This window comes from Ammospiza nelsoni, chromosome 6 (genome assembly GCF_027579445.1).
Source record: "Ammospiza nelsoni isolate bAmmNel1 chromosome 6, bAmmNel1.pri, whole genome shotgun sequence".
Taxonomy (NCBI): domain Eukaryota; kingdom Metazoa; phylum Chordata; class Aves; order Passeriformes; family Passerellidae; genus Ammospiza; species Ammospiza nelsoni.
This window is the reverse complement of record NC_080638.1, coordinates 59707552-59732510: the sequence shown is the minus strand read 5'-3', so window position 1 is coordinate 59732510 and position 24959 is coordinate 59707552. Positions and strand designations below refer to the sequence as shown.

The 24959-nt window shown below is 49.5% G+C and overlaps 1 protein-coding gene across 2 annotated transcripts in view; it reads left to right on the top strand.

The window, feature by feature from the left end:
* DAAM1 (dishevelled associated activator of morphogenesis 1) overlaps positions 1–23058 on the top strand; it is a 94945-nt gene extending 71887 nt beyond the window's left edge. Inside the window, exons 17-27 of one of the 2 annotated variants that reach the window (XM_059474315.1) lie at positions 3107–3136; positions 4441–4544; positions 9873–9957; positions 10737–10843; positions 13394–13482; positions 13709–13877; positions 14594–14701; positions 17116–17176; positions 17802–17933; positions 19454–19624; positions 20166–23058. In XM_059474315.1, the coding sequence (XP_059330298.1) occupies positions 3107–3136; positions 4441–4544; positions 9873–9957; positions 10737–10843; positions 13394–13482; positions 13709–13877; positions 14594–14701; positions 17116–17176; positions 17802–17933; positions 19454–19624; positions 20166–20375 (1266 nt within the window). In that variant the 3' untranslated portion in view covers positions 20376–23058. The remainder of the gene's footprint in view (positions 1–3106; positions 3137–4440; positions 4545–9872; positions 9958–10736; positions 10844–13393; positions 13483–13708; positions 13878–14593; positions 14702–17115; positions 17177–17801; positions 17934–19453; positions 19625–20165) is intronic. The other variant, XM_059474317.1, reaches the window with a different exon arrangement.
* The last annotated feature ends 1901 nt before the right edge of the window (positions 23059–24959 follow it).

The window sequence follows — 24959 nt, the reverse complement described above, 5'->3', positions numbered from 1 at the left end:
ACTGGAGGGCATGTCTGAGGACAAGGGATGGAAATGGAAGAGGAGCAAGAATAGAAACCTGAGTGTCAGCAGGATGGTTTGCCCTCGGGCCCCAGCCCATGAGTCACCTGGTGTGATGAGGATTATTGCCAGGCAGGAATTTAAAAATAATTTGGCTTGGCTGAGGTCCTGCTGGGTGAAGTGGCTGGGTAGGTTTGGGGCCAGGAGGAGCAGGGAGATGGTGCTAGGAGAGCTGTGACATGGGATGAGGACCAGAAGGGAGCTGAATGGAGGAGCCAGGAGCTGTGGTGAGACTGGCAGAAGATGCTGTGAGTGCATCTGAAAGGCAGATGGGAAAGACAAGGCAAAATCCCACCTGTGAGATGCTGCTGGGGCTGGAGCTGCCCTTGGGGACGTTGTGCACAAGTTCCTTGTGGTCATTGTGTGACAGTGGAGCCATGGGACACATCTGGGGGCTGGAGCTGCCCTTGGGGATGTGATGCACAAGCTCCTTGTGGTCATTGTGTGTGAGTGGAGCCATGGGACACGTGAGGGATGTGTTTGTCCAGCTGGGACTCCCCAGGGTGCTCCCAGTGTTAGTCCCAGGATGGAGAGGGGGCCATGGCTCTGCAGCCAGCAGCAGGATATGGGGCTAGATGTGCTCCATGAGATCAGGAGAAGTGGAGATATTCTGGGCTGGTTGAGTGGAATGTTCCCTGCCCTAGAATGGTTGCACTAGAGGATCTTTAAAGTCCCTTCAGCCCCAGCCATTCTGTGGTTCTGTCACACATGCAAACCACAGGGCTCTGTGTACATGGAGGGGGGCTGGGGCAGTGAACAGCCTGTCCCTGAGGCACAGTGAACTCATAATAATGGTTTCACAACTCCCAGCATTTCCAAGCTCTAGCAAAACTTGGTTTCTGTCACGAAGAAGCAAGGGAGGAGCAGGGTTCTCCCTGCCTGTTCCCTGTCTGAAGCCACTTGCTCAGTGGTGATGCCTCTCCCTTGTCCTGGATCACAACATCCCCAGGACATGGGGCATCAGGGGCTGCCTGTGCCCATGCCCCCAGACAAAGCAGGGCTCTGAAAATGCCTGGTCAAGGACTGCATCCCTGTGGCCCTGCCCCAGCAGGCAGAGGTGTGTGCAGTGCACAGAGCTCTCTGACCCCCCCAGGGTGGCTGCTGTGGGGCTGCCTGTGCTGGCATTTGTCTGGTTTTGCTGCCAGAGTGCCTGGGAATCCCAAATTGCTGCACACACCCGAGGCTTTAACCATGTACTTAATTTTAAGCATCTCTTTAAATGTTTTTTCCCACATCACAGGCTGGGATGTAAATGCAGGCTATTAGCTGAGCTCTGCAGCTTTTGGGAAGGGCCCTTTCCATGTGGGGAGGACAGGAACCCTCTGGGCTTCCTGGGGCTCATCCCTGCCTCATGAAGCTGCTAGGAGAGCCTGTAGCTTCCCAGCTGAGGCTCTGCAGATGTCCCTGTCCCCAGAGAAGGTCTGAGCCCTGCAGCTGTACAGAATATCAACATTTACAGAAAATCCAACAGGAGTTTTTGGCTGTGGCATGAGAACTGGCAGCAGGGTGTGCATGTAGTGATGGAGAAAGGCAAGTCCAGGACCATCAGGGCTTAAACTACACAAGGGTTTGTGCCTCTGTCAGGGATGTCTTGAGAGTCTTCCTGGGGGCAGAGGCTGGGAGTGATGTTGATAAGCAGCAGTGACACAGCCAGGGCAGTTCTGGCAGGTCCTGCAGCAGTGAGTGATGTAAAAGAGTCAGGGCCAAGTGGAAAAAAATATGTGTTGTTGAAGCAGGGGCTTAGCAGTGAGCTGGGAAAGAATTCATCTCCCAAAAAAGGATGAAGGAAGGAAAGGCTCCAGCTCCTCTGTGCAAGGGAGAGTGACCTGTGCAGGGGCCAGGGACAGCAGGGCTGGGAATTGTTTGTGGGGATGGTGGCAGCACATTTAAAGCTGCTCCTCCTTACACCATCCTGCAGCAGGGGCTGGATCACAGTTCCTGTGAGGGACAGGGGCAGGGATGAGTCTGGTTTGAGGCCTTTTTGTAGTGAACCTTTTCTCTACCTTAATGCATGAGGAGCTCTCCCTTTCCTGGAGCAGAGAAAGCCACCATGTCCTCCCTGTCCAGCAGCCTGGAGCAAGTCTGAGCATCGTGGGGCAGGTCTGAGGGCTGAAATGGAAGGAAGAGCTTCTAATCAGGGACCATTTAAATGAAAATAAAGATACCCACTGCAGCTTGTGGGTGTGCTTTGTGCCTGTCCCACAGATGAGACTGCTGGGTAGAGATTGATTAGTGAAACACTGATCCTTTAAGCCACAAGATTCTTGATCAGCAGAGCTCAGCCAAGGGGATGGGGAAGGAAAACTGTGTGTGTGTGTGCACATGTGTGTGGTGCCAGCTCTACTGCACCTGCTTCCAGCCTGCTGGGGAGGGACATGCTGCTGGTGGGCATTGGGGCCAGGCTGCTGAGCCCTGCAGAAGCAGGGAGGAGGAGGAGGAGGATGAGAACTCGAGGGGAAGCATGTTGCTGTGGCCACTGGTGAAGTTCTGCTGCGGCCAGATTTGCTGCGGGATGCGCCTCTCCTCATTTCCACTCACAAGCCCTGTTTTTCCTGGCACTCACATTGGCATTTCAGTCCCTCAGATGTGCAGGAACCAGCAATTTTCCTCCAGGCACGGCAGGCTGAGCAGTGCTGTGCCTTTGGGCCAGTAGCAGGGCTTGGCCAGCATCCTCCCACCTCATCCCATGTCCCCTCCTCACCCCTGTGCACAACGTGCCTCGGCCTCATCCCTTCATGGAGCCTCCTCTTCATCAGCTCTGCCCTCCTGCACATCCCATAACCCACATTTTCACCTGCATCTCCCCTATTTTAGCACTGGGACCTCCAAATGCCTCCTCTTCATCAGCTCTGCCCTCTTGCACATCCCATAACCCACATTTTCACCTGCATCCCCCCCTATTTTGGCACTGGCACCCCCATGCTGCCAAACCTCCCTCATATTGCACATTTCCCTTTGCTGTGCTTCAGTTCCCTCTGGTTTTGCTGAGATCACTGAACTGCATGTGTTTTTGCTGCCTTTTTCCATGCTTCTGCTATGGCTGTAGGACTTCTTTGTGAATGGTAGCTCCAGACAGGTAAGTGAGCACCTGCAGGAGTGTGATGTGGGGCTTGGGACAGGGACATGGGGACACGTGGCTGCTTCTGAGGGGGGTTCATGTGTGACAAACGGGGTTGAATCAGAGAGGTGCAAAGATCACCAGAAGGAGCAGCTTGAAAGTTGCTGCTGGGGAGGCTGGTAAGGCAGAACCCACCCTCTCTGCTGTCTGGCCTGAGGTGAAACCAATGTCTGAGTACAGGAGTTGGATTTTTAACTCCACAGAGAAGCTCCTAACTCCTAACCCTAACCCTGAGCAGTATTTGTTTTCAGAAGATGGAAATAAACCCACAGGTGGAAGCTCTCTGCTTGGTCAGAGCTTACAAGGCACATGAGAGGGGCAGCTGGTGCTGGGTGACTTGGGGCTGGTGTTCCATCCCCTGCCTCTCTTCCCACTTCTCATATCTGCATGTTTTCTTCGTTGAAACAAGAAAATGAGTAAAAGAATTGTAATTTCAGAGCTCACTCTCAGCCCTTGCAGTGGCCATGTGCCAGGTCTCCTTTAGTGTGGATCTGTAACGTTCAGGACCTTGCAGCTCCAGATTGTGTTCCTTCCAGAAGGATTGAATAGCCAGCTTTTAATTGATTAACCTCACTAAAATATGCAATATGGTAAATTAAAACCTGGGGCAACATGAACTCCTTGGGCAGCCCTACAAAGCTGCTGTTGTGTAGATCTGCCCATTTGCCCACAACCACAGCATTGTTACTCATCTGAAGGTAAAGTGTTTAAGCCACTTAGGAGATACAGGTGCTTATTCCACACCAATTCCTGCTTTCAAATCCCTTATTTTGGGAAGATTTCACTGAAAAAGCTGCTGGTTGCTTTTGCAAGTCTGACAGCATGTATTAGTTAGCTGGCTCAGGAGGGCTGATGCATGAAGGGTGATCACAGATGTTTGGAGCAGGGGTGAGGAACAAGAGCGATGCTGAGTGTGTGCAGCAGCCCATAGTGAAATCCTCCATGCCAGGGTTTAATGAAGTATCACAAGTATGTATGCTGAGAAAGCCAGCCTTTATTTATTCAGCAGCGCCCCTGTGTTTGCAGATTTTTAAATCTTCCCTGTCTGAGAAAATATTTACATTTCTAACCAGTGGCTTCAAAGCCAGCTCTGGTTTATGAAATGACTTTCTGTGTTTCAGTCACAGGCGAGGGGTTTTACCCATAACCTGTGGTGCCACTCCTGATTTATGGGGCCCACTGTGTATCACACTGAGAGTACTAAATGTCCTTGCTGCTCCATGGCTCTTCTCCAGGCTTTTTTTCTTCTTATTTTCTCATAGAAGGAAGATGCCATCGATGACACGTTGAGTTCCCGGCACAAAGTCAAGGAGCTTTCTGTCATAGATGGCAGGAGAGCTCAGAACTGCAACATCCTCCTCTCCAGGTATGGTTCAAGCCTTGCTGTGTGGAGTGGGGTGTGATGGTGTTCACAGGGGTCCAAGGATGAGGGAAGAGACGAGGATCTGACTCCATGTTTCAGAAGGCTGATTTATTATTTTATGAAATATATTGTATTAAAACTATACTAAAAGAATAGAAGAAAGGATTTCATTAGAAGGCCAGCTAAGAATAGGAAAAGAAGGAATTATAACAAAAATTTCTGTCTCAGACAGAGTCTGAGCCAGCTGAGTGTGATTGGCCATTAATTAGAAACAACCACATGAGACCAATCACAGATGCACCTGTTGCATTCCACAGCAGCAGATAATCATTGTTTACATTTTGTTCCTGAGGCCTCTCAGCTTCTCAGGAGGAAAAATCCTAAAGAAAGGATTTTTCATAAAACATGTCTGTGACAGTGGGGGGATGCTTAATACCCTGCCCTGAGCTGCCCTGAGTGTGCTCCTCATCCCTGGTTGATGACAGGAGCCAGTGCAGCAGGAGAGCAGTGACACCTGAACCCAGCTATAGCCTTACAGCCTCAGGGTGGGGTGACTGGAGGGGGGACAGTGCCATTAAGGGGGTATGTGGCCATTTGGTGTCCCTGGAAAGCCCTCAGGGAGCTGGGATAGCTGGGACACCCAGTGAGCTTTCACAGGAGGTGGAAGGGGGTTGATTTCACCTCTTATCTTTCTCAGCCTGGGTTTTGTTTGCTCTTTGCTGGCGGTTGGAGAGGGTCTGTCTGGGCTGGGGAAGTGCTGGGTGTCAGCAGGAGCAGCAGTAATTCAGGCAGGACCTTGCTGCCCACATCTGAATTTTGGGAAGGGGTTGTTCCCCTCCTACAGCTGCCCTGCTGGTCTGACAGCCTCCCTCACACTCCTCACCAGGCAGGCTTAACACTGCTACCAGCAATTTAATCTGATCTCTAAATGGCTGCCAAAATTATAAAAATCGCTTTGGCAAGATAAACTACACCAATAAGACTGAATTTCCTGAGAAAAGGGAAACCAGGTTGTGGTGGTCTGAAAAGGATGAGCTGTCAGTGTAGCTACTTGTGAAAAAACACCCAAAGAGCAGCAGAAAATGCCATTTGTTTCTGACTCACACAGCAAAAAATAAACCTACCATCAGTAAAATTTAAAAATATTCACTCTGCTGTCTGGAGGCACAGAGCTTCTGTGCCACCCAGGACTGTCCAGGATGCAGCAGCATGGCTGGCAGGTTGGCTTTGCAGCTGAATTCAGTATTTTCCCAGCCTGTGGGTTCTGTCCGGTTCTTCCAAGTGGAGATGGTGCCTTGTCTGGGCAGCCCAGCTGATTTCCTTCCCTGCAAAGCTTGGAGAGGCTGATGCCTGCAAAACAAAACCCATCTGGGTGGGTACCTCAGCCCCTGGTGCTTTTCCCAGAGGTGGCTGGCAGCCTGTGGGCAGTGAGACTGCCTCAGCATTTGGGGGTAAAGCTGCCCTGGTTTTGGCTGGCTCTGCCCTGGGCTGCTTCTGGGGATTTTTGTGCTTCCTAGCAGTCCAAATAAAAAAGGATGATGATGAAAGGAGAGTTTAAAGCAGGCAAATGAGTGTGTCTGTGGCAGGCAGCTATTAGCAAGTAAAACTTGGGGATTTGGGGCTGAGCTGCTCCTGGCATCGGTAGGCTGAGCGTGGAGTGGGTTTAGGTGTGATTCAGCCAGAGGTTTAAGTGTATATTTGGAAGCTAAGCACACAAATAGGTCCTTCAGTGGGAAGGGGAGAGACCCAAGCACTCAGCTTCAAAGGCATCTTCCAAGAAAGCAGTGGCTGGAAATAAATTGCCAGTAACTAATCCCACAAAAAGGGCAGGATGGAGGGTGCTGCCTGCCTGCCTTTCCCTGTGGGCCAGTTCCTAGGGGAGAAGCAGGACCAGACTTGCCCTGCAAAGTGGTCCTCAGGCCTCTATGTGGCTTTTCCCAGGGCCATCCTCATGCAGGGATGTGTGGCTTTGAAGCTGCAATGACTTGCCCCCGATGCTGCTTTGGAAGTGCTTTGGAGTTCATCCCATGGTACCCCCAGGACCACAAGTGAGCTTCTCTCCCCAAAATCCCTTTGGGTGGTTTGATGCTAGGTGTCTCAGAGATGGTGTAGGGATAAAGCCCAAGCATCCTTTTAGCATTCTCAGGTCCAGCTCCTGCATCTCCAGCACTCTCTGTGTATCACTGGGCAAACCCTTCTGCAGCTGCCATCCCAAAGCTGGGCAGAGCAGTGGATGCCTGGTCCCAAATGTTCCAAAGGGACTGGTCTGGCAGCTGGGCTGCTGCTGTCCCACCTTGCATGGCCACCGTGGGGCTGAGCAGACTTTCACATGTGAAAGGAGCTGCAGGCTTGGCCCCTGCTTTAGCCCAGACATTTGTGAGCTCACCAGGCATTGTCTGGCTCGCAGCATGGAAAGATTACAGCCACTGAGATACTTTATCTCTCTCTGTAGATTTATTTTTTTGCCTGTTTGCCTTGCTTTGGGAGAAATTACTGCGCAGTGAGATCACTGGATTTTCCTCCAGCTTGTAATGCAGCACAAGAACATTTTTAACACTTGCTTTTTCCTCCTGTTCTTTGGAGAAGGCTTTGCTGATGTCAGTGCCTCACCGTGTCTCCCTCTGTGAACCCACCACGTCCTTGCTTTTGCTCCCTGTGCATGGGTGTGTATTTTTAGCCCTGCTTTCTGCCAGATACAAACCCACCCCTCTCTCCATCCTTTTCCTGCTGTGAATGGCTCATTTGATTCCCCTCTCCCAGCATTTTTTTCCCCCCTCAAATCAATGTGGCTTTTCAGGAGGGGCGCGTCCCTTTCCTGGCAGAATTTGTTTTTCCCCTTCACACTTATTACATCCTCCACGGGGTCTGACAAAAGCAGCCTGGGCTGGTGAGCTGTCACCTCTCATTGCCAGGCTGCTGCCTCTAAATCCCTGTGACAGCAAGTCCTGTGACCCCGTTCCTCTCAGACGGCTCGCCTTCGACAGCTGCTGCCAACAATGATAATTATTGTGGTTATAGATAAGCTTCTAGCTTTCACTGGCCCCTTTCCCATCAAATTGTCTGAGAAGCTGTTTTCTTCTTGCTCTCTGCTGATGCAGAGAGCAGGCTCTTGTTCTTGGCACTGGATTGTGATGATTCCTGAGAAAAGTTTGGTTGTTTTTTTTTTTTTGTCCGACCTCTTTCTTTTTAAATGCATTTTTATTGTTGACTGTGCTTTCAATGAGCAAGGGCTTAAAAAGTCACCCTCGTCTTCCCCCGCCCTCCTGGAGATATCATGGTACTTTTCTGTGCTTTTTAGGTGTTTGCTGTGGATGGGGAGTAGCTGCCTAAGCACCCCCTTCTCCCAGGAGCATTTGTGCCTCCCCAAATACCCAGATCCAGCCAATGTCTGCTTTCCATCAGGGTGGAGACTGGTGTTGGTGGTCTGAGCATTCCTGTTTCTGCTTGGGTGTAAAAGTTCTCCTGCAGTTTCACATCCCACCTCAGATCATGTCCCATCCTGGCCAATTCCATTGTAGGGGACAGTAGGGTGACCCCAGGATGTGGCTGCTTGTCACTGCAAGCAGCAGAGGGGATATTTTCCAAGGATTCTGGATTTGTTCCTTGTATGATGACCCCAGCAATTGTCTTGGCCTCTGCTCAGTGCAATCTTTGAGGTAGATTTTAATTCACTCCTTAATTACCAGCCCCTCTCTGGGGTGCTCCCTTGAGGAGGAGGTCAGAGAGGAGTGCAAGATGAGAAACATGGGCTCATAAGGAATGAAGATTTACTTGCCAGGTCTGTAAGATGCACCTGTCTCAATAAAGCTAATCCTTCACTTCCAGTCTTGAGCAAAATATCCCAAGCCAAACCAAGCTCTTGCTACCCTGACCTTAGAGACCAGAACCCTTCCTGTATCAGCTTTAGCTTCCAGAAGCCAACTCCACAGTCTCAGTCTGCTCCCTGCAGAGATGTGGGGGTGAAAAACCCCTCCTTGTTTAATTACTCAGAGTGATCAAGTCAGCTCCCCATCTTCTGTTTGAGCTGCTGATCAGGTTGACTTCCAAGGTCTCATGTCCTGCTCTAGGGTGTGTTTCTGCTTTCAACTCATTCCTTTGAGCTACATCCAGTGTTCCAGCATCACTTGGCAGCACTGATCACTGATACATGGGGTTCCTCAAACAGGTCTTTTCAACTCTTTGGTTTTTCCCTGCATGCAGGTACAGGGAATTACATTTTTTAAGCTGGGTCTGTTGCAATGGCTTTAACCATGACTGCACGCCATGAGAGAGAGAGAGAGAGGATGTAAATGGAGTTGCAGGAGTTTCTGGGCTTTCCCTTTATTTAATTTAGATTATTTTATAGACCACAACGCAAAGAATAAGAAAAATATGTGTGGTTTTGCAATCAAAGTCCTTGCAGGGAGCGGTTCCTTGCAGTCAAATTAAAGTGTAATTAATGGCTGCTGAAGCCCAGGAGGAGCTGAGGGCGTCTCTCCATCTCTCTGTTGCCTCAGCTCAGTGTGGGCTGCTGGCAGAAAGATCCCTGCCAGGAAAGGCCAGCCTGGTGCTGCTTGCTGTGACACAGTGGTCTGTGGTTTTGGAAATCTCCAATTTGAGGCTGCATCTTCAATTCCTGTTAGGTGAAGGAGAAGAAGAAAAAGGTGGAGTAGAGGCTGTTTTCCAATATCTTACACTTCCAAGAGCATTGAATCCCTACCCTTCCAAAGAAAACCAAACTGATGGGTTTCCTGGGATGCTGAACATCCGCTTGCCCAAATTTTGCATTTCTTTCTAATTTTTTCCTAGAGGAAGACTCCAGCCAAAGGTGGTGAGGAAAAATGGGAGAGACAATGCTTGAATCCAAGAACAGGAGTGGAAATTGGCCAGATTGTCCTTAAGGGTTGTGGCAGTGGGTTCAGGAGCAGTGCTGAGCTGCACTCCTGAGCCTGGGCTGGGCTCTCTTCCCTGTGGGAATGTAACCTCAGTGGCCCTGTGGCCTTTGGGGTGCTGGAACTGCAGGAGCAGCATTGCTATGGGCAGGAGTTACATCTGAAAGTTATATGTTTAATGTACTGCTTACAATCCTTACATAAAGTACTGTTAAACAGGGAAATAGGGAATGGCAGTGTGGGGAGAGGGAGTTGGTTTGGGGGGTTTGACCCCCTGTTTACAGCAGGGCCGGGGCTGTGCTGAGCCTTGGCAGAGCATGATCCTACCACATTTCTCACACATCCTCCTTCATATCATGCCGGATAGAGCTGTTTGTGATGCTGCTGCTGCATAGGTGTGTAAGGAATCTCTCCCTGACTGCTGGGCTGGGAATAACTCTCCTTTCCCTCCACCTCCCAGGCTGAAACTCTCCAATGACGAGATCAAGCGAGCGATTTTGACGATGGACGAGCAGGAGGACCTCCCAAAAGACATGCTGGAACAGGTGGGCAGAGTGTCTCCTGCTCCTCTGTGGCTGCCTCATGCTGGGACAATGCTGTGCAAAGTGCTTGGGACCAAAAGCACAGCTTGTGCTGGACCCTAGATTTTTTACCAGCCACATGTTGAAAAGGCACCCAGGTGGGCGGGAAAGCAGCTTGGTTGTGGCATCACTGCTGGGAGCAGCATGGCCCCCGTGTGCCATTCCTGTACTTGGGTCTACCCTGGAACCTTAAGGTGAGGCCATTTCACCTTTTTGTGGCTGCAGCTTGAAGTTTGTGCTCCGTAGTGGTTTATTTTTGAAAGGTTTGACAATGTTTTTGCAGTCCTCAAAAGGGGAATCCCATTTTCACTCCCTCTGAATCCCTTTGGAGGCATATTAGTCACCTGTCCTTAAAGCTGAGCTGGTAATTGCACTTTGAGCAAAGATGTGGGAGGATTCATTTCACAAAATTTCCATCTGCTAATAAGTAGAGTTGCAGCAAATGGGAGTCCCTGACTGACACCTCCTCTGGCAGAGCTGATGTTGAAACCTCCTTGGAGCAGAGTTAATTCATTTGTTGTAAAAGCTGAGTGATGGCAGGGCAGAGGCAGGAGAGACACTGACGTGATGGAGTAACGTGAGGAAGGTCACAGGGACAGCAATAACACTTATTTCACAGGTGCCTTGGGGTCACTGCCTGTACATGCTGAAAAGGTGTTAGACTGGAGGAAATAAATCACTTTTTAGCTCCTGAAAATGTGTACATGGGTCTCATATACACTGCTGCGCTTTTTCCTTTTCAGCTCCTGAAGTTTGTTCCTGAAAAGGGAGACATTGACCTGCTGGAAGAGCACAAGCACGAGCTGGACCGCATGGCCAAGGCTGACCGGTTCCTCTTCGAAATGAGCAGGTTGGTGCCTCAGGGGACACATTGGAAATGAGCAGGTTGGTGCCTCAGGGGACACATTCTGGCCATTGGGAATGAGCAGGTTGGTGCCTCAGTGTCTTGGTTTGGAAAGACAGGAGTCTGCTGAGGAAGGCAGGAGCCTCCCTTGACACGGAGAATGTAAACCCTCCCCACCCCTCCGAATTGCTATAGATTTTAAATTAAGGGGCTCTCAGGCAAAAAAATATGGGAGCAGGAAATAACAGTTCTTTAATAGGGAAGAAAAAAGTAAAGGATAAAATAAAACAATGCAGTACACTAGAACAGCACTGAAAGTCAGAACACAGCCTGACACCCTGTTGGTCAGGCTGTTGGCAGCAGTCCAGTTGTGGCTGCAGCCCTCCTGTAGTGTCAGGGGTGGTTCTGTTGGAGCAGGGATCCTGTAGAAAAGGTGTAGTTATCCTCTGAAGATCCAGTGGAAGGAGAGGCAGCTGCTGTTCCTCTGGGGAATCCAGTGGAGAAGCCGTGCTGGTATTCCAGGATCTCCAGATTATATCCAGGTAGGAATGCTTGGCTCCTCCCCCTGGGCGGAGCATCTCCCAATGGGATGCTGTAGTTCTTATCAGCCATGCAGTGACATTCAATAGCTGTTATCAGCAATGTCCCCTCCCGAGGGAGGAGTGATTGTGGTCACTCAAAGAGAGAGATAAGGCAAACTGCCCACTGACAAAAGACAAGTGCCATACAGATGGTAGTAGAAAACATCTTCCCTTGCAACCTGGAACACTCAGGGGACGCATTTTGGCCATTGGAAATGAGCAGGTTGATGCCTCGGGGACACATTTTGGCCACTGGCTGCATGGGTTGGTCAGGAGGTGGCTGTTCCATGGAGGCTGCTTGGGAAATAAGCCCTTCTTACTGTTTTTCACATCAAGAAATGAGTGGACCAAGGAGACAGGAGGGCAAGCAAGGTGCTGCAAATTATAAGGATTATTTGTGATGCTCTGGTCCTAAAATCAGGATTGTGTTCCCATACAAGCAGCAGCTGGACAGAGCAGGGGAGAGGGATGGGGAGATGGATTTTTTTGGTGGTTCTGGGTTGATGGTTGGACTGGATAATCCTGAAAGTCTCTTTCAACCTTGATGATTCTGAGATTCTGTGATCTAACCTGGTCAGGTGGAAGGTGTCCCTACAGGGCAGAGGGGTTGCAAATAAATGATCTTTCAGTCCCTTCCAGCCCAAACCATTCTATGATTCATTGTGGCCCAGGTGGGAAGTGCTGTTAGAATGATAACACAGTGCTCCTTTCCCTTTCATCCTAATGAATATTCAAGCCTGATGGATGTACATTTTGTCCTGCTGTGTAGATGAGTCCCACTTGTCACCTCAGGACTGACTCATCTCCAGGGCTCCTGAGACTATATAAAACTGAAAGGAAATGTCATTTCTTCCTGCTCCTGGTAGCAATCATTTAAGACTTAGGAGTCTTCAGGGATGAATAGCTTTATCTATTGCATGCACATCCTCTAGAGGTTCTGGGTTAAAATCTTGAAGCTTCTTATTTGAATTGCACTGAGCTCTTTGAATTTCTTAGTTGAACTTCAAGCCAGTCACTTGTTGGCAAGGTCAGTGAGTTTTACAATTGGAGATTGCACTGGGAGATCAAAAATAGAAATGCTTCCATCCTCCCTGAGCAGTGCACCGAGGATGGGCTGTGTGCTTGCTGAGTGTCACAGGCAGGCAGGATGGAGCTGTGCAGCTCAGACCTGAGCCCTCAGGGCTCACTGACACTCAGAATTAGCTTTTCTATCACAGGTCACCTTTCTTCTTCACAGGCTCTCACCCAAGTGTTGCTCCCATGCCTTCATCCCTTGGAAAGCACAATGTGCTGATGCAAATGTTTTCCTTGATTTTTAATTTTGCCTTGTGGTCTGTAACTGAGTGTGATGTCTTTGTCACCTCTGATTAGTACAACAGTGCAGTTCATGCCTCTGTGTGTGAGCATGTCTCCCGTGAGTCCTTGGTCCTGGTGACTCCAATCAGACTGCCATGTGCATACCAGTGAGATCTTGGTTAGCATAAACACAACTGACACGAGCACAGCCATCACTGACTTGCCCAGGAAAGGGCCTTTCCAGCCCAGTCCATCATTCTGATGATCTGGACGTCCAGTTTCATTAGTTCTGGTCATAGGTGAGCCTCTCTCCAGCTGCAGCTCATCACAAAGCCACAGGGAGCCCAGACCTCATCAGCACCTTTGCTCAGGAGTGATTGTGAAAGAACTGTTTGTTCATAGCAGTGGGGTGTAAAGATGCACTTGTTGAACCTGCTGAGTTAAGAGGATAGGCTCAAGCATGTACTCAAAAGCCCACAGGGAGCCACCCCAGGACAGCTGTACCTTCAGTTGTCATTTTTTCCCATTCCAGCACAGTTTCAGGGAGAAAAGAGGTCATTGTTTTTTAATCACCCTGGCTCAAGCATGCTTTGTGAGCACAGCTGTGAGCAGTGGAGCAACAGAGCTCTGCCTGGAGCAAGCAAAGCTCAGCCTGCTCCTCCTCCTCCTTGTTTTCCAGGATAAACCATTATCAGCAAAGGCTGCAGTCCCTCTACTTCAAGAAGAAGTTTGCAGAGAGAGTTGCAGAGGTCAAACCCAAAGTGGAAGGCAAGTGGCAAAGATCTGCTTAGGGACTTTGTGCCAGCACAGGGATCACTCCCAGGAAGAGCATCCTCTGTGCCAGGATGAGCCTGGATGGAGCTGGCAGTGATGGGAAGGGAAGGGAAGGGAAAAGGGAAGGGAAGGGGTTGGTGGTCACTCTTTGGGGGTACTGAGGGGGTTGCTGGTGGGCTCTTGTGGCAGGGGGTAATGTCCCACCTCTCTCTGCTTTCAGCCATCCGTGCTGGCTCCAAGGCCGTGCTGCAGAGCAGCAGCCTCCAGCAGCTCCTGGAGGTGGTCCTGGCCTTTGGGAACTACATGAACAAGGGCCAGAGGGGTAATGCCTTTGGGTTTAAGATCTCCAGCCTCAACAAGATTGCAGACACCAAGTCCAGCATTGACAAGTGAGCAGCCCCTGCCCTTATCCTTGGTACCATCCACGGGCCCCAGGGGTGTTGGGGGGATGCAGGGGTCATTACCTCTGGGACTTGGGTAGGTGGGAGCAGTCCCCTCCTCCTGCTGCCCAATTTGGCACACCCAGTGATGTGAGTGTGCATTTTTTTGAGCAGGACAGCTTTCAAGGGAAGCCAAAATTCAGATCAGCACAGTGATTGATGGGGCCTTTCCTTCCTGGGCTGGCTAAATTCCAGCCAAGGCTGATTAGGATGGTCATCTTCCAAATGCTTTTTAACCCCTTAGGAGATACCAAGAGCCAGAGAAAGGATTCCCAGGGGCTTTTCTCCACAGGAACTCCCTCTGCCTCTCTCCCATGCTGATACAGCCATTGCCTGGTTTGCTTTACCCTGCTGAGCTCTGTTCACAGAGCAAGAGGAGCTGGGTCAGGTCTCAAACCTGCCTGGTCTCATCCATCAGTAAAGAGCAGTGATGCTCAAGTCACCTCCCCTGGGTTCCTCCTGTGGAGAACCCTTCCTTGCATGGACCCTTCCTCTGCCCTGTAGCTGTGCATGGGACAGACCCCTCCCATGTCCCCACACAGCAGCATCCTTGCAGAAATCCTCAAATAGCTCATTACTAGGGTTGGGGTTTAACCAGGGGTTTTGATTGAACAATGAACCCCCCAAGATGCTGCCACACTGACCTCTCTGCTCCTCTCTCCTAGGAACATCACCTTGCTGCACTATCTCATCACTGTTGTGGAAAAGAAATATCCCAAAGTGCTCCGGCTGCACGAGGAGCTGAAAGACATCCCACAGGCAGCCAAAGTCAAGTAAGCAGGGTTGAGGTGGCACTTAGGCAGCCCTGGGAGCACCTCTCCCCTCATTTCAGCCTGCTTTGCCATGTCACCCCACCCCAGCTCACCCTCCTGGCCAGATCCTGGCTGCTGGGCTGGGTATCCCGTGCCACGGCCACGCTGGCCCAGCACTCAGGAGCAAACATCACCTGGCAGCTTTAAATCCCAGCCCCTTGCGGTGAAGGCTCTAAACTTGTGAGCTTGGGGGAGGAGAGCTGCTTGGAGCAGCCGCTTCCTGCTGTTATCTCACCACAAAAGCATTTAATTAATTTCTAATGGTGCATTAAGTAATGCGGGAGGAAGCGGTTGCGGTGTGGCTGCAGATAAAGGGCAGCTGTTTATCCTCATGTGCCAGGGAGGCTCTGCCTGCAGCACGGGCAGGACCAGGCAGCTGTGGGAGGGACTCACCTGCATCCAGATTCTGCCAGCATGGAGTTTGTGGGCTTTGCAACCAGATTTTTAACTCTGCCCAGTGACCTGTTGGGAAGAGGCTGCCCCAGTTCAGCAAAGCCCTTAAACACAGCCTGAGCCTTTAAGATCAGGAGGAATCTGCTGTTCTGTTGCCCTGCAAAGCCCTCAAGTGTGTGCTGAAGTACCTCTGAAATCAGCGAGGCTCAGTTTTGGTTTTAAACTTCAGCTGGAGTTTATGGGCTTTGATGCTTCAGGGATGTGAGCAGCGAAGATCACAAATTTCTGCAGGCAGTTGTGTTAGCTGTGGACATGAAAAGGGGCTGAAACTGCAGCCCTTTAGAGGGGATGCAGCTAGAACAGGTTACCCAGAGAAGTTATGGATGTCCTCTCCCTGGCAGTGTTCCAGGCCAGCTTGGATGGGGCTTGGAGCAATCTGGGATGGTGGAATGTGTCTCATGGCAGCAGGGTTGGAGCTGGATGGGCTGTGAGGTCCCTTCCAACCCAAACCATGCCGTGATGCTATGAAATATACATGGAGTTTACAGTGGCTTGAGGGTCTTCTAAGCTTCCAAGGTCTCTTGTAGCAGTGGTGGGTTCCTAGGGAAGATGTGTGTTGGACAAAACAAGGATTCTCATGTGTAAAATGCAAAATAATCATGAGCCAGGGGTTGAGCACAGTGACAAAACAAATCTTGGTGTGCAGGCTCTTCTGCCAGAGGGTGGTTGGGCACTGAACAGGCTCCTCCAGGGCTGTGGTCACAGCCCCACGCCTGGCAGAGCTCCAGAAGCATTTGGAGAATGCTCTCAGGCACAGGGTGGGATTCTTGGGGCTGTCCTGTGCAGGGCCAGGTGTTGGACTCGGAGATCCTCATCAGTCCCTTCCAGCTCAGGCTGTTCCATGGTCCTGTGGGTGTGTGGTGCTCAGTTTGCAGGCACCAGCTGCGGGCATGCTGAGCAGGACATGCTCCATGCTGCTGCAGGCTCTGCCTTTCCCATGCTCCTGACCTGCAGCTGTTGCACAGACACACGTGTGGGAAAGAAAACTCCTGCACAGAGGGTTTCTTCACCCCCCTATACTTTTATCATTTCTCTCTAAACTGGACACCATATGTAACATTTGGGTTTGGTCCAATCCAGAGCAAAAACCAAAAAGTTTCTAAAGCTCTGGAAAACCCTGAATTCCCCCCAGTGCTGCAGCTGTGAAGCAGAAACTGCTGCCTCTGTCAATCCCACCAGTAGTAATGAACTGCTGGAGCACAGAGCTCCCAAAAGTGCATTTTCCCAGACTAAACCTGCCAGGAATGCTTGCCCCATGACCCAGCATCAGCATTTCCAGGGACCCCAGCCCTTGCACAGACACCCCTGGAAAGGCATCAAGCCTGTGGTCACTGAGGCCTTGTGAGAAAGCTTCCCCTGACATAGTAGTGGTAGGAACCCATAAGCACTTGAATTTGAAGCTCATCAGGGGCTTGAGCCTTGTGTAAACAAAGGCAGTGCCAGACGTGGTGATTTATTTTGATTTCTCTATATTTGGGCTGTCTCCCTTTGTGAAAGGCTCGCTGCTCCTCAGAAGGATGCTTTGCCTGGTGTTCACCCAGCCATGGTACCCTGAATAACTCTCCCCTGTGCACTGGGACAATGATCTTATCTTCTCCTGGACCTGGAGAGAAATCTGTGCCCAGCAAGGCATTCTCCTGAGCCATCCTTTCACTTGGAGAGGGCTGGAGGCTGCTGAGCTTGCTAAAACCTTGCAATCCCCTTTGCTTTGAAACAAGCAGCTGCAGCCACTGTGAGGTAGTCCCAGCTTAGAGGCTGTCAGCCTGATTTGCTGCTTGAGACATACTGATCTGCACTGCAAAAAGGAGGCAATGTGGGCATGGTTGGGGTCTTTTCAGTGGGAAAACCATGGTGAAGTTGGTCAGAGAGCTGTAGATTTTGCTGGGAAATGCTGAAAATTAACATCCTGCTATTTCCAACAGCATGACTGAGCTGGAGAAAGAAATAAACACTCTGAGAAGTGGCCTGAGAGCAGTGGAGACTGTAAGTATTATTTAAATCAAGTACAGTCCAGCCTGGCTCTGAGCAGCACTGCATCCCTCCTTGGGGAGGCAGGCCAGGGAGCTCCCAGTGAAGCTGCTTTTATCTCACATCCTGGAGATGTGTTTGCCTTTCCTTCCTGCCCTGCACGTGTGCCTGCCCTCTCAGGGCTGTTCTGGCTCTGAAGTTACCATGTGTGATTAGGCATACTCATGGTTTATGTCTGATACATCAAGGGAGGCTGAGTAAGCCTAGTGATGATGCCCAGGGAGTTCCTGTGATGTGCAGAGGGGTCTCCCCTTGGCTGTAAAACTTCTGAGGGTTGGGGAGCACTTCTGCAGCACAGCTGGAGTGGTGATGAAATGGTGGGAGTATCCCAAAGGACTCACTGTCTTGCTGAATTATCCTGCTTCCATAAGCTTTCCTGCAGGATTTGGCTGAAAAGCTTAGTTCAGGCAGTGTAATCCAGGGTGTCATGCATGGCAGGGGGAGCAGCAGTGCTGGTGCCAGCAGAGCCCCTGGCACTGATTCAGGCACACTCCCAATGATGTTACCAGATGCCAATGGTATTTGTGTCCCTCATCAGCCAGGCCTGACCAGATTTACCCTTTTTTTTCCCCCCCAAAAGGAGTTGGACTTCCAGAAGTCTCAGGTTCAGCAGGCAGGGGACAAGTTTGTGTCTGTGGTCAGCCAGTTCATCACATTGGCCAGCTTCAGCTTCTCGGACGTCGAAGATCTCCTGACGGAAGCAAAAGAGCTGGTAAGGCCACCAAAGTCTGTCCTTGAGATCTGAGCAGCTTTCCAGCCTCACCTCCTTCTCCCTGGCTGTACCCAGTTGGCATTGTCCTCCTGACCTATGCCTGGGCATTATCATGGACCTCCCTGAGGCCATGGCTAACCCAGGCCACCCCTTTGGCCTGCTGGTGGTAACCTGGCAGAGATATTCTCTGCAGAATAGGAGTGGTGATAAATGCTCTGAAAGGTGTATCATCTTCTGCTGACATGGCTGGGTCTGGAGCACAAGGTCTGGTCATGGTCCCCAGCATCTGTGGAAGCCCACTCTGAAGCAATTTTCCATGGTTGTTGGAAGGGATGGGCTGTGTGGAGTGCTCCAGCTCTTTGCTGTTTAAACACATGTCCAGATTCAAGTTGTGTTCCTGTTTTCTCTTAGGAAAGCAGAAACATCCCTGTTTTATAAACTTTATATCACATGAGGAGAGCGTTTTCAGCCTTCCCTCCCCCACCAGAATCTCTAGTAGCATGGCAGAGAATTGTAATATCTTGATTAAAATCAGCAAGATTAACCTCAATTATATTGACTTATATAGTGGCACTTCTCAGATTCCTCTCTGCATCTTGAAGTGTTAGGTCTCTTAAATAAACAAAGAAATAAAAATGCACAAAATGTCTTTTCAAAGGCCAGGGGCTCCCCTGCAAATAAAACTAAATCATACAGGCAGGCTTTAAAAATGTTCCTCTTGGTCTACCCTACAATATCAAAGCAACTAATAAATCTGTTGGTGCTTTGATTTTGTTTTTCTTTTCTTTTAAGCGTGCTTATCTCCAGAATGTGCCTTTACAGTTTTAACAAACTTGCTGTGCACAAAGAGTCTCCTTCAGGCTGGAAGTGAGAACAAAGAGTGTCAGTCCCAAGGACAGCTCGGGGGCTGCTTGGGGACTGGGACATGTTGGCAGATTGTGGATGTCCTGTCCTGACCCCTGCTACGGCCTCATTCGACTCCCTCACATTAATGCTGTGCAAACAGCACAAGAGGCAGGAAAACTCCCTTATTTCCCTGCCCAGGGCTGTGCCTGAGCCTGGGCAGAAATCTCTTTTAGAAGTTTCACCAACACATTTGGTTTCAATAGCAGAGCATGTGGCAATGATAAATAATACCCCAAAAATACTTCAAAGAAAAACTTAAAAGTGCAAGTTTCCCTTCCCCTGCCGTGTTTACTATTAGTTTTATGTCTTCAGTCCCACAATATTTTGCTTCCTTGTTTTTACTGCTGCTTAGTTAATAAAATGGAGCTGGGGCAGGGGAGGCTCAGCAGAGCCAGAGGCAAGATGGGGAGAGGGGGCTTGATAGTGATCCAGGTCTTGCAGGGCAACAGGTAACACATCAGGTGATTTATTTCAGCTCTAAATCAAGGCTTGATGAGGCAAAGCCCTGCTGTGTGCTATGGCTGCTGGCAGTTTCACTCTGCTCCATCAGGTTGAAAGTTTCACCAGTCCAGTGGCTTTATCCAAGACTGATGCACCCCTGTCTTCTCTCCCAGTTTTCCAAGGCTGTGAAGCACTTTGGAGAAGACACAGACAAAATGCAGCCTGACGAATTCTTTGGCATCTTTGACCAGTTCCTTCAAGCTGTGACCGAGGCCAAGCAGGAGAACGAGAACATGAGGAAGAGGAAGGAGGAGGAGGAGCGCCGGGCACGCATGGAGGCACAGGTGAGCACACACCAGCAAGTCTGGCAGCACCTCCAGGGCATCTGGGAGTGACAACAGTGTTATGATGTCCCCATGGTGGCACAGACAGCACTGAAGGCTAGGAAGGGAGCTTCTGTGGTCTTAGACCCAATGGCTTTTCACTTTTGATTACTTGATTAATGACCTTGGGCTGGGGAGGTCTTGCAGCTGAAGTGTGCAGCAGAGCTGGTGCTGTTGCCTGCTGTGACCCACAAGCAGCAGCTGTGGGGCTGTGACCCTCAGCCCATGGCTTTTATCACAGAATCTCAGAATCATAGAAAGCTTTGGACTGGAAGTGACCTAGTTCTAGATCCAACCCCCTCACTGCGAGCTTGGACACCTTCCACCAGACAAGGTTGCTCCAAGCCCTGTCCAACCTGGCCTTGGAGCAGGGATGTGGTCTGTCAGTAACTCTGACCACTGGGGTGGGAAACAACCCTTGAGTTCCATGAGTTTGGGGATCACCACAACCACCTGTATGACACTGACCCGCCTTCTTTCCCCCCTCCTCCACGGCCTGCAGCTGAAGGAGCAGCGGGAGCGGGAGCGCAAGGCCAGGAAGGCCAAGGAGAGCGGGGAGGAGAGCGGTGAGTTCGATGATCTGGTGTCGGCCCTGCGCTCAGGAGAAGTCTTTGACAAGGACCTCACCAAGCTGAAGCGCAACCGCAAGCGCATCACCAACCAGCTGGCCGAGAGCGGCCGCGAGAGGCCCGTCACCAAGCTCAACTTCTGAGAAACAAACTGACAGCACAGCCCAGCAAAAGACACGTGGGTCAGTCTTTCTGAAGTGGCTGCGGTTTTTTGGGTTTCTTTTTTTTTTGTTGTTTCTATGACACTGCCTTGCGATTCCAAGCGGAACAGTGGCACGCGCTCTGTCCCCTGTGCGGGCGAGCGTGTGTGTGTAGATACTGTGTAAATAGTCGGGTCGGGGGGGTGTGGAGGGAGGTGTGTGGGCAGCTCAGTGCCAGCACCACCTCCTCCCCACTCCAAAAAGTAGTTCTCCCCATGCACAAGCACAATGCCGCGTCCGTGGAGCAAGAGAGGACCCAAGCCCAAGCCGCCGGTTGTCCCCATGGTCCCAAAGCCGACGGGGAAGCTGCCTCCTGCTGCTCTCCTGCTCAGAACCCACCCCAGGGCCATTTGCAGGGGACACCTTGCACACAAGCCAAGCGGTTTAAAGAAGAAAAGACAAAAAAAAAAAAAAAAAAAAAAGCAAAGTTGACTGAACTTTAATCCATTGTTTGTTTGTTTGTTTTCTCTCATTGTTGTGATTATTCTGAGAAACTCGCAATCTGTGCGTTCGCGCTGCTTCCCCAGCTCGGCGCCGCGCGTGCTCCCGGCGATGCTCTTCCCGTCATCCTTGGGAAATGCTCTTTTTCCTCCTGCTGCCACCTTGCTAAAGGACAAACTTTACCCCAAAGTGCTTCTTGCTGTAACGCCACACTGATGTATTTATACTTTTGCAACGTTTTCTGGCCCAAGACGGTGGGAAAGGTTCGGTTCTCGGAGGAGACGAAGAGCATAAACTTTTGCGTTGTAACTTTTGTTCTTGCTTTCTGTTCAATGGGACAAACTGTATCCTCTGTCAAGGTGGGTCAGGACCAAAGGTCTCTGAAATACAAAGGGGTTGGGGTAAAACCCAGCAGCTTTCACCTGCCTTCTTTTCCTTTTTCTTTCTCGGACACACAGAAGCAGTGATGCCAAGAAACACTCGTCTCTTAGCCAGGTCCTTTTTTTTGACTGGTTTGCTGTTCATTGTCATTGCAAATTTGTAAGCAGAACTACCTGTCAAATGTCAGTCCAAAAAAAAAAAAAGAAAAAGACAAAAAAAAACAATAATAAAAGTAATTCAGAGCTCTCAGGGAGTAATAATTTAAGGGTTTAGAAAATAAGAATTGGAGAATAAAAAATAACCACCATTAACATATTAACATTTCTATTCTTAAATTATGCTGAGTATATAGAGGACTGTTACTTTTTACTTTTATTTATTTGTGGTATGTTTTTTAAGAAAGCAAAACAAAACATTTTTATACCACCAATACTTTTGTGATCTTTTTTTTGTTTGTTCTTTTTTCCTGTGGAGAGATGAGTTTGTCCCTGTTGCACTAGATATTAACACTATTTGAAACATGGTTGGTTGTTCTTTTTTTTTTTTTTTTGTCAGATAATCGGTATTACTGGTGGGTATGGGATGTCAGTTAACTATATGTACTGTATAGCAAAAGTGCTGTTTAAACTAATTTGTATAAAAAAATATGGTTCTAAGCACCAGAAGGCCGTGGGGTCTGTGTGCTGAGTGAAAGCTGTGAAATCTCTCTCGAAGCAGAGTTGTCAAGAGCTGTGGTTTTACCATTTTGTTCTTTTCTTCATTGCAACGTTTAACGCACTGTAGATTAAAAAAAAAAAAAAAAAGAAGAAAAAAAGAAAAAAATACTTTCTGAGTAGCATTTAACGCAGTAATAAATAAAGCAGGTAAGTGCAAAAATAAGGTCCAGCACCTCATAGCCAAGCAGCTGCAAAACCTGCAGATTATGTTCAAAGATGGAGTTAAGCACTTTGCTTTAAGAAGGAGGGGGAAATAAAGACAAAAGGTAATGATAATACTATTCCTTAACTAAAGTGCCTCTATTTATATTTTTTATTTATGGCTGAAAAAAAATGGGGCTGATACAATTGAGGGAATGGACTATGGGGGGAATTGAAAATATATAAAATAAGAAGGAAAAAAAAAGGTTAAAAAGAAAAAGGTTAAAAAGAAAAAGTTTGGCTTCTGATGGTTTAAGGAATGGTTGGTCACACGTGTTTAATTGGGCAGGTGGTGGGGTCAGAAAGGGCAATCTCCTCCCGGGGCCCTGGGTGCCAGCACCCACCCCGGCTCCTGCCTCTGCAACCCCAGTGCCACATCAGGACCTTTCCTGACAGATTTCCTCTTGCCCTTCCAAACCTCTTGGGTTGTTTTTATTTTTAAATTGTTTTACAACAGCCTGGTTATCAGGCTGACTTTGCCATTTCTTTGTTTTCTTTCAAAAAAAAATAGAAAAAAGGAAAAAAAAATTATATCTCTATAAATAAATAAAAAGGCTGTGTGCAGGTAATTCCATGTGCCATTGTCGAAAACTACTTTTAGATTGGTGCTGGTGTAAGTAGCCACTCTTTTCTCTTGGGTGTGTATTTTAAAGATGATTTTTTTTTTAATAATGCCAAAAACAAAACAACAAAAAAAAAAATCCATAATGATTTGTAAACAAAAGTTTATGTCTTGGACCTTATTAGCTTCATAGTGACTAAGGTAGTCTGTTAGGTGCAAGGATGTTAGTAGTTCTAGCTAGTGGGAAATGCTGTGTAATGTTATGAGACTGTACATTTTCTAAGATGGCAATATGCAATAAAGCAAAACGATTTCGGTGAGTGTACACGGCAGAGCCTGAGTTATTTTTTAGGGGAAATAAATGGGATAATTAGGAATTGAGGCAGTTGTTGAAAAAGAGGCTCTCTGAGGGTTGCTCTTTTTTGGGTGTGTTTGCAGGCATTTCTGGGGTCAGGTGATAACCCTTGCCCTGAGTGCTGGGTTTTAGGAGATTTGGGTTTTTCCACCCTGCTGGATTTAAGGCCGTTGGGTTTTTCCACCCTCCAGGATTTGCAGCATCCTCATTGTCACCCACATGTGGGTTCTGAAATGCCTCCCAGTTGGTGAACCCGTTCATTTCTCCTCCTTTTGTTGTTGCTGATGCATGTTCCCACCTTGGTGGGAATTTTTCCAAAAGCCCACTGGGGGTTTTCCAGGATCCGGCATTGAGGCAGCAGCCAGTTTTGTATCATGGGATTGGATCCTGTCCCTTTTTCCAGGAGAAGGGCTGGCCACTGTGCCTCTGGCTAGCCTATCTAGTGATGTTTCCTTGGCAGTAGCCCAAACCCCTCCTGGCTTATTCCTGCTCAGCTTTTCCTTTCCCACACACCTTTCCATCCAGGCTGTGTTACTTTCTTTTTCCAACACCCCTGAGTGAATTTTGCAGCACTCAGACACCCCCAGGCCCCACTGCCTGTGCCAGTGGGAGCATCTGCATTGTGCTCTGACCCATGGGCTTCCCATTTAGGATTGGGGCTGGCAGGGAGCACAGATTCCATCACCACCCCTGGCAGTTGTGGACTGGTGATGCCATGGGAAAGCAGCCCAGGGCTGGTGTTGATAGGACCCAAGGAAAACAGGAATAGCTTCAACTTCTCTTCCCATCATAAATCCCCATGTCCCCAGCGTAGGGCTGGTTGGGGTTTGTCCATAAATAGATGGGAACAAGCTGGCCAAAGCCCACAAACCGATAAGGACCTGAAATTCTAGTTTGTGGCAGATTGCAGGTTTCCTGGGTCACGCCATTGTGTGACACAGGGGGCAGGGTGGCTGTGAGCAAGGCCAGGACACAGCTTTTTATTCAACCAAAATACTTGATGGGAAAAAATATCCTAGTAACTTACAAGCTTCCTCAACTTCAAACCCTTCCACATGGCTGGATTAGCAGCATCTATGGTTTAAGAATACAAATTTCAGATACAATGTTTGTTACCCAAGGGGAAAAGGGGCCAGGGTGGGCACTGGATTGACACACCTGTGCTGTGTAAGCCCATGCCCACTGAGGCTCCTGTGCCCCAAATCCTGGAGGCTGTTCCCTCCTCTCACAGCACACCATGGTGTTCTGGATGGTCCAAACCTGCCCAGACCCACTGGTGCCAGGGAAGCTGCCGGGCACGGCACTCCTGCAGGAATTGTCCCGTGGGGCCACCCGGGTTGGTGGCACCAAACCTGCTGAGCCAGCCCTGGCTGTGCTCTGCTCCAGCCCTGCAGCTTTCCCTGCTGCCCAGAGCGACAGGAGTGTCACCTCCCGCCCTCAGCCTGGCAATGTCATCCCTGGCACTCTCCCAGCTGGGAAAAGATGAGTCAAGGGCTTGTGGCAATGCCTGCTGCAGGCATGGCAGCAATGCAGCATTGCATGCAAACTCAGCTCAGCAAGTAGGGCAGGCACTGCCAGGTGGGGAGACACACCCAGCTCCCATCCTGCTGGCAGCCACCCTGCTGGAATTCTGGACTATTTATTTCATCCCAAAAAAGGGGACTGTGGGCCCAATGGACCTGTCAGAGTTTGAAATCCCTGCTGGAGGAGGGAAAGGTTAAGCAAAGCAGGGATGTTGCCAGCTCTGTTCCCACCTGTGCTGTGGGACATGTCCCCACTGCCACTGTCCCCGTGTCACACCTCAAGCTGATGCTGTGGGGTAGAACTGCACTTTGCCATGTCCTCTTTCACACAGCCTGATCAAATCTGCA